At 41.0% G+C, this 8,915-nt stretch overlaps 1 protein-coding gene across 1 annotated transcript; it reads left to right on the top strand.

The window, feature by feature from the left end:
* The first annotated feature begins 7,107 nt into the window (after window positions 1-7,107).
* On the top strand, window positions 7,108-8,013 carry LOC144230801 (transmembrane epididymal protein 1-like). Its single transcript, XM_077763116.1, has one exon. It carries the CDS (start codon window positions 7,108-7,110, stop codon window positions 8,011-8,013), a length of 906 nt encoding a protein of 301 aa, XP_077619242.1.
* Window positions 8,014-8,915: the final 902 nt, after the last annotated feature.

Below are 8,915 nucleotides of genomic sequence, written 5' to 3'. Positions count from 1 at the left end.
CTACCTAAAAGACCACTGCTCACCCCTACCTGTCCAGATACTACCATCCTTAAAGGGCAGCTTTGACCTAACTTCCTGCATACAGTAGGCTTTGTTCCCTTCAAGGTGGAAGCAATTGTTCCTTCCTCAATATGATGGAAATTTGTATCTCTTTTGTGACATGTCACAGTTCCCATCCCCTTCCCCCCAGCACACATTGTGGCCATTTGTGTGCATCTTATTTCCTCTATTAGAAAATAAAGTTCTTGAGGGCAATGGCAGTGTCTTGTCTACCTTGATATTACCCAAAGCATATAATAAAAGCATTTGAGCACATTTCTTGCTCACAGTAGGTATTCAACACGTGTTTGTTGAATGAGGAACACAGAGGCATTGCAAAAAATGAAATCTCAGGTATACTGATTTCTCAGAGCGCCTTGTTTGCAGCTCAAATGAACAAGATCTGAAGGTTCGCTGTCATCAAAAGCAAACGCTGGCTCATCTCCAGAGGGCATCTACCCTATCCTGGCTTCTGCTTCAAAGTTTCCCCTAAGTCCCAGTCGCAGCCCTCTTGATCTTTCCCTGTTTGTTCATTAAAGTTAATTTGGGACATGAAAAGATCTAGGACTGAATATTTCATTAAGGGCAGGTCTTCTTAATGCAGCAACTGCAGACAAAACGTAAACATAGGACAGAGGTTGCCAGTATGAAGCCAGTGCCTGTAGCTCCTGTTTAAATCCCAACTGCTCTGTTTACTGACTGACAACTTCAGTCAGCTTTGGGGATGCTAGGAATACCAAGAGAAGTAGATTATGTCTCTTCATGAGTCCCAAGGAGCTCCAAGGCTCTCCTTCAGGGAAGGGGAGGACCATAAGGAAACAGTAATTTGTATGAAAATAGTCTGGTCTAAAGTCCTGGGTGTGGACTATGAAGATTGCTAACAATATCAGCTACCATTTTCTTGGTTCTTACTGTGTACCAAGGATTGTGCCTAGTGTTTTTACATGAGTTGTCTTTTCTAAACCTCACAGTAACCCCCTGAGGAAATACTATTACTGACCCCATATTATACTTAATGAGGGACAAATAAAATGCCAACCATGGAATAAGAGATTCCAACCATGGCAGAGTAGTCCTAGAGTTCGTACTATTAACTGTCTCACTCTAATGTTTCTTAGGATCTCTCAGAATGTTCTAGTCTTTCTTAGCAGGCAAGATAGATTATAACCAATAACTGGTGCATTTCATGGTGTGGCTTTGAATGAGGTACCAGTGAGGTGTGGCCTTCATTTTTATTAAATTCCATACATAAAAATTCATTTCTGAGGGAGAATGAAAGAATTATCACATCAACTACCGGTGCTGTGAGAACCTAAGGACAACTTTGACTTATATGACATGCCAGATGGCATATGTCAAGTTTCCAAGATTCCAGAAGACTATTTGTAAAGTTTTACAAGGCTGGAGCTGAAGGGGTGTAAATTTGGGGAGCAAAGAAACACAGTAATGTGTCATCAACCTCACATCCCATAATCATCAGTTCCAACAGACATATGTTTATTTCAGTGGAAATTTTAATTCTGGGAAATGTAAGTTACTCATTTCTATGGAAATATTTTCAAAGGAGGAACTGGGGACAGGACCAAATAAGGAACACAGAACCATAAAATAAAAGGTTAAAAAGAAGTCCGAATATATCAGTGATCACAATAAGAGTAAGTGTCTTAAACTCCTGTGTCAAAGTAACACAGATTTTCAGAACAGGTTAAAATACAAAGTTAAGGTAAGTACAAGACATGCTTAAACAACAAGCACCAGAGGGTTGAAAATATATACACATAAGTATACTAGAAAAGTAAGAAAAGAAAATAATATGTTAAAAAGCTAATATCAAACAAAAGAAAACTAAATATTAGAAGCATAATAATTAAAAGGGACAAATGCTTTCTTTTTTTAGAGTTTTAGCTATTTTTGGTAATGTTTATTTTTTGGAGAGAGAGAGCAGTGGAGGCGCAGAGAGAGAGAGAGAGACAGACAGACAGACAGAAGATCTGAAGTAGGCTTTGTGCTGACAGCAGAGAGCCCAATGTAGGGCTCGAACTCACAAACTGTGAGATCATGACCAGAGGTTTAATGACTGAACCACCCAGGCACCCCTGTTTTCTTCTCTTATATTCACTACACCAAAAAGATATGACAGTTATGAATTTAATGTATTGATATTGGGTAGCTATGTGCATAAAAGAAAAACTGAAAAAATAAAAATAAAAAAAAGAAATAAAAAGAGAATGAACAAATCCAGAGTCATAGTGAAAAAAACATAATACATCCATCTCAGAAGTCCTTATAAAAATCACATAAAATTAATAGTAATATAGAATATTCAAATACTTCTCATGGGATAGTTATGAAGAAAAATCACATATTTATAAAAAGCAAAAATAACATCAACATAAAAAGAATAGTTAAAAAGGTACAATTTATATACAGATTAAAAATTGTTTTCCTAGATAACTCTTGGGTTAAGTAGAAAATAAAAAGACATGTAAAATTACTGAAAAGTAAATGGTAATGAGACCACTCCATATATCAAAACCTGTGGGATGCAGCCAGAGTGAACTTAGATAAAATATGAAGTGTCCTTAACATTCTCCTGAGCCTTTGGACTCCCTGTACTAGAACTGCATCATTCAATACAATGGCAACTAACCACATGTGGCTAGTTAAATTTAAATCATTAAAATAAAAAATTCAGTTCCCTAGTTGCACTGGCCACATTTCAAGTGCTCAATTGCCACAGGTGGCTAAGAAGTTATCATATTGGATAGCACTGATTATAGAAAATTCCCATCTTTGCAGAAAGTTCCGTTTGGCAGTGCTTTCTAGAGTTTGCCAGCGAACTTCCAGTCTGTCAGCTTCACTGATTGTAAGCCACTATTAAGTCCAGGTTTCAATTGGCCAACCTAGCTGACATTTTACATCATTCCTAGCTGCATATTAAACCTAGAATCTCAGGAAAGTAAACTCATATTGACAACTGGGTCTCAATCAGTGATCCAATTTTACTTTATGTGGTCTAATATCCATGCTCCCCACACTCTTGCCGATACTGATTGGTGAGGCCTTGTAATTCTTTTGGTGCATTGGTTTCCTCTCCCACTGCAGACTAGGTCCTATACATACATGTCTGGGCACTATTGAGAGCTAGTCTTGTTATGGACATGGATGTATTTATTATGAGTGATGGGAGTGGGTCCTACAGAGACTAGCATCCCCTTGGACAGGTCTCTCCTTTATATAGTCAATGAAAGGTGCTCATGCAGAGGAAGACTTTTTTTCTCAGGTGAGAAGAGGGGTTTCCTCCATCAGAAAGTCAGATCTTGAGCAACTGGGGAGGTCAAAGTTCTCAGCTTCACCTGTTTTCCCGTCCCATCCCAGTCCTATTCCTTCTCCCATAAGTGCCCTTGACTTAGCATTAGAGACTGATGGGGTCTCTAATCAAGCACTTGATTGACCCTGACATTCTAAAACCTATATGCTCCCTTGGTTTCTTAGTCATATCTGCCCTGCAATAATAAGAAATGAAGGATTCCTTAAATGTTAGTATAAAGGCTATTGAAAGAATCTGGCACTAAAACCTTCCCTAAGTTGCTGGCAGTTTTCTAGGACATATCTAAGGGTAATTCTGATTAAACTTGAACCTCCCCCATGAACGACTCCTATCACTGAAATCTTCTGAAATGCCCTCCACACACCATGCAGCATGACATTTTCTAATTCTATACAATTCTGTACTTAATGTATATGTGTTTATTTTCTATGTATGTGTGTATCCGTGTGTACAACACATTTAATTATTTTGTAAGCTTTGTGAGGACAAGATTATCTCACAGCATTTAGTAAATTCATGTTCACTCACTTCCTGAGGACATTCTTGCTCACTCTGGCATTCTGTACCAGACAAGTGTCCGTGGCTGTGGCTGAGCCCCTTGAGAATGGGGGCGGGAGGGCAGGTTTGAGAGGAGTCTCAGTGTGGAACAGCCAGGACATGAAGGACCTCCATGGGCTCCTGTGGTCAAGCAAAGTTCCCCTCATGAAACAGCCGTCCAGCCACTCACTGTCCACAGATATGGAGCTGTCTGCCAGTTCTGCTAATCATTCACCACCTTTGCCTTCCTTCTCGGCTACTCGTGGGCAGTGTCTGGTTTGGGACAGGTGATTCCTATCTTTAGAGTCTGAGATCAGGATGTTTGTGTTTTAATGAACACGTAGTGCTGGTGTCTGGTCATGGTGGGGACCTGAAAGAACCTAAAGTAGGGCTGCTTGTCCTCACAAATGTCACTTTCAACCTCACGTTGCTCTTGGGTCAGTACAGTCATTCTGTCTTCTACTCCGACCACTACCTCACAGCTGCCAGGAGTGGCCAAAGGTGAAGATAAATGTGGTGGTCAGGAGATAAGTGGAATTTGTTTGTCCCTCAACTTCTACGTCTATCAGACCCACAGCACTCAGGTGCTGGAGATAACACTACTAGTGACCCCAAACAGCCTTTTCTGACACCTGCAGTCCATTCTAGGTAGAACTGAGCTACTCAGAGAAATGCACTGGCTCTCTGGTGATGGTAAATACTTAGTGGAGAAATGGGCTTTGCTGTACTGAGAGCAAATTCCCTTCAGAGAAGCTCAACAATTCCCCAGGTCAAGACAAGAACCAGAGAGACTACCAGAGATTTCTCCTCCATAGTTCACTGTGTCACAATGTCATACTCTTGTTTCCCTTTGTACCTTTAAAGACCATTCAGCTCTTTGAAGTTTTCTGGGTGTTTTGACCACTAGCTAAAAAGGAAAAATTGTGGGGTGACAAAATTACTCCCTTCTATGCAAAACCCCTAAGTATTTCCCTTCCACCTCCTTCCCATCCATTCTCTTTCTCTCTCCCTCTCTCTCTCCCTCTCTCTCTCTTTCTCTGTCTCTCTACTTAAAAGATGCAGATGCCACAGTTCTTTCTTTTCATTAACAGAGAAGATGAAGTCCTGCTAACTAGGCGGAAATTGGTACTAGAATCCTGGTTTCTCAATTTCCAGTCATTTCCCCCCCATTTCACAGCCCTGCTTTCCTAAAGGTGGGGGTTTTGCAGTAGTTGCCATCAGGTTTGGAACAACAGGCACTTATTTTTCTCTCATTTTGCTTATGAATTTTTCTAAACTTTTTTCTATGAAGACTATGTGTTAGTTTTGCATTAGTTTGGGTATTTTAGCCACAATAGCAAACAGATGTGAAAATTTCCATTGCTCAAGAAAAACAGTTTATTCCTTATTTATTTACAGTCCAAAATGAGTGCTCCTGAACAATGTATAGGTTTCTTATAAGGAGTAGTCCAGGAAAACTGTTCCTTCCAACCTAGAGCTCCCCCATCCTCAATAACATATAGTAAACTGTGATAGTTTGTCTAAAGCCAGAGAAAGGAAAGTAACATGGAAGAGTATGTAAGGGAGAATTTAATGAGTGAAACCAGGAAGTAATCTATATCATTTCCATTTATACCTCGATTGGCTAGAACTCAACTGCAAGGCAGGGCAGGAAATGTAGTTCATCAGCGCACAAAGGAAGAAAAGGACATGAACATAGTGAATTGTTGGCCAGTGTATGCCACACTTGTGTAAGAAAGGAAAGTTGAAATTAAAGTGGAATAAGGAAGGTAAGTCCTTCTGTAAAGCAATCTTTAGCTCTCTCTCTCCTCCAGCACTTTTATACTCAAATCTTCACTCTCCCACTGTAAGGAAATGGCCTTCATCTTCAAGGGCATGAACAGACTGGTTTTCTTGTGTGTGTTTGTTTTGTTTTTGTTTTGTTTTGTTTTGTTTTGTTTCTGATAATAAGTGGGTGTAGGAAAGGGAGATACTGGTCAGGGCTCAGAGTCAGTGCTGCGACCTCAGTGTAAACATTCCTCCTCCCCACTGGGGGTGCTATCTGCATGTAGGTGCTGCCTCTCTGCCTTTCTGCCCCACAATATTGCTTGTACCCTGATTATGCAGAAGACTGTGATGTCTGTATCCTTCATCTTGAGTAATGAACTTCCTCCTCTCCCACACACCTATCACTGTCAGAGTAACTCCTATTCCCCATACCTCTTGCAATAAATCCGGAACCACTGTGTGCCCAAAGGCCTGCCTCATGTTCCCTGTACCTTGCTCTTTACCATCCCCTCTAAATGAAGACACTTGCCCTGGATGTATTACCTCAGGTGCAGCTGGCTATCATCTACTGCCTAAGACTTTTTCTACTTATAAGTATTAGATACATAGCAAATGTAATTAGAAAATAAAGTCGATGAACTAATTCACACTAAATATAAATAGCTCCCTGAATCTATGTCTGAACACATTTGCATTTAACAACAAATTACACCTTAAAATCCCCAAACTGATCTCAAAAAGTGGTTTTTCAAGTTTATCTACTATCTAGTACAGAGTGATTTGGGGGCAGGTGAGGGTTCCCCAAATCTGTTACAGAAAAAATGAAGTGGCCAGGTACATACTTAGTATGTGTTTATGTGAGTACATCCCCAAATGTTTATAAATGTTTATGTTCAGGAAGAATATATTTTCTTTCAATATATGGTCAAAGATGTGAGTAAGGGTTCTTAAAAGATACACAAATATTTGTGAGTAACCCAGGCCTTTTGTAGATAATCTCTAGTTCATGCACCACTCTACTGCTTCTCTAAGCACTGGACAGGAGCAGAAGAAAGCAGGCCATGGGAAAAAGGGACAGTGTGACCAGAAGCATCTCAAAGGCCCAAACACAAAGCTCATGAGAGTGCACATTCTCACAGGTGCATACTGGGGAATATTCATCTTCCTTTTTTTTTTTTTTTTTTGGCAGAAATCAGTTTGTTCCCAGTGTACTAGAATGAAATGGAACAACGAGACCCATATCACCAAAAGTGTAGGCTCTTGTCCTGAACTTTGAATTCTTTCTGGGAGCAGTGGGCAGAGAGAGATAATAAAAAGAGGAAGAAGTTAGCTCTGTATATGTAGCCTACAACTTGAAGGGCCCTCAACAGAGAGGAGAGCAGAGAGGTCCTGAGTTTCGTCCTCACTCCTTAGTAAGACAGATCTGTAATTTCATGGGAAAGTTCATAGGTCATGTATACCCAGGGCTATATCTTTTCTCTTATGGACTGCATCAGGCCACAGTGATCTTTAAGGCCATGATAGTCAATGACTCTCTCCTCTGTCCTTCATGCCCTCCTAGGAATAAGGGAATATGGGACAGGCTGTGGAAAATATCCTACAAAGGTTTGCTGAAGATGTTGGTGGGATCCATCTTAACGATTTATGTAGCATTCTGTCTTGATGATGGGATGGTGTTGATGGACAAGAAGTACCCACCAAGATTTATGTACCCCAAAGAGTGGCAGCACCTCACTATGTTCATCCTCCTCACCTTCAACAGCTGTGTAGATGTCACGAGCAAAAACTTGCTACCTCAGAGGTGTGTGGTCCTAGAGAAAGGTACCTTGGTCCTGACCCTCTATGTGCTCCTGTTGTTGTTGTCGTCACATGTCCAGGACTCAACAGGGATAGAGCTTCAGATTCATTATCTGCTCATCGTGGTGGTGTTCCTGTTGATGCTGGTATTGACCATACAGCTGTGGACTCCTGACACATTTCACCTCTTGCTAATTGAGACTTTTCTGTTCCTGATGATGGGCTCCTGGCTGATACAGGGAGGCTTTATTCTGTACAGACCAGTCACTGGCTACCCATGGCAGGATGATGACATCAGTGACATCATGTTTATCACCACCTTCTTCTGTTGGCATGTGATGATCAATGCTTTGTGTCTGCTGGGAATCTATGGAATCTCTTCCTTGTGGCATTGTTGTTACCGTCCCAGCTTGAAGCTGGTGGGATCCAAAGAAACTCCATGTCACAGGGGCACTGTAGGACCCCTCTACAAATTGCTGCGGGAAGTGGAACAGTCAGAGAAAGAGGACCAGGCTCTTCTCCTTTCAAGGAGCTCTTCCTGAGACAGGGCCTAGAATGCCTGGCACATTGTCCACCCATCTTCCTCCTTGTGTGTTCACTCAGACAGTGCACTGTAGCCTTTTTGGTCCCCAGTGAAGGTAATGGCCATGAAGGAGAGCAGTTAGTCTCCATCTGCTGGTACATCTCCTGCCCTTGAACTTCTCATTGCTGAAGAGATGAGGAGAAAGGAGTCTGAGAAAAAGATGTTGATGGGATTGGTGGGTGGTATGGACAGCACCAGGGGAGTAGGTAAATGTGTGAGAAAGGCCATGGAGGCAGAAGATGCAAGCGAAGGGAGGCCTTCAAACGGAGGAGAGCAGCATCCAGCAGTCATGCTGTCACCAGCTACTTCTCTAGCCTTTTACTTGAAGAATAAAGACTTCTCACAAGTCAAACTGCAATATTGGGTGTTTCTGCTTTCCACTTAAGTGACAGCACCATGTGGAAACAGATGTGGTACAATTCACTTTTCCCACGTCTTTGAAGTGATAAGAATCTCATGTGTATTTTTTAATTTGGGTAGATTCATATCATTTCAAATTTTGCACATAAAGTAAAACCCAGTAATTCATATCACAATTTTTCAAGTTTCCATAAGCCAAATTTTCATTAAATGCCACCACATGTCTTATCCCTAAATTCTAATCTAGCCAAGCAAGGTGTTTATAAGCTACTTGTTTAACTACCACCAGTCCAACCAGCAATCTATTAGATCCTAATTTATTATATACTACTCTTGTGCCTTTGCCAAATAATAAGGTGTACAATTTAGAAAAAACCAGTGCCAGTCACATATTTAGTACACAGAGTTATTTTATACCCAGCATTAAATCTCCGTGCACTGCTACCACCAAGAATTCCTTCTCCAGAAACGTTTCGTATGTTCCGTTGACCTGCAACTCTT

The sequence above is a fragment of the Crocuta crocuta genome, unplaced genomic scaffold, assembly GCF_008692635.1.
Source record: "Crocuta crocuta isolate KB4526 unplaced genomic scaffold, BGI_CrCroc_1.0 scaffold3, whole genome shotgun sequence".
Taxonomy (NCBI): Eukaryota; Metazoa; Chordata; class Mammalia; order Carnivora; family Hyaenidae; genus Crocuta; species Crocuta crocuta.
Note: the sequence above shows the minus strand (reverse complement) of the source record. Positions and strands in the feature narration are given on the sequence as shown.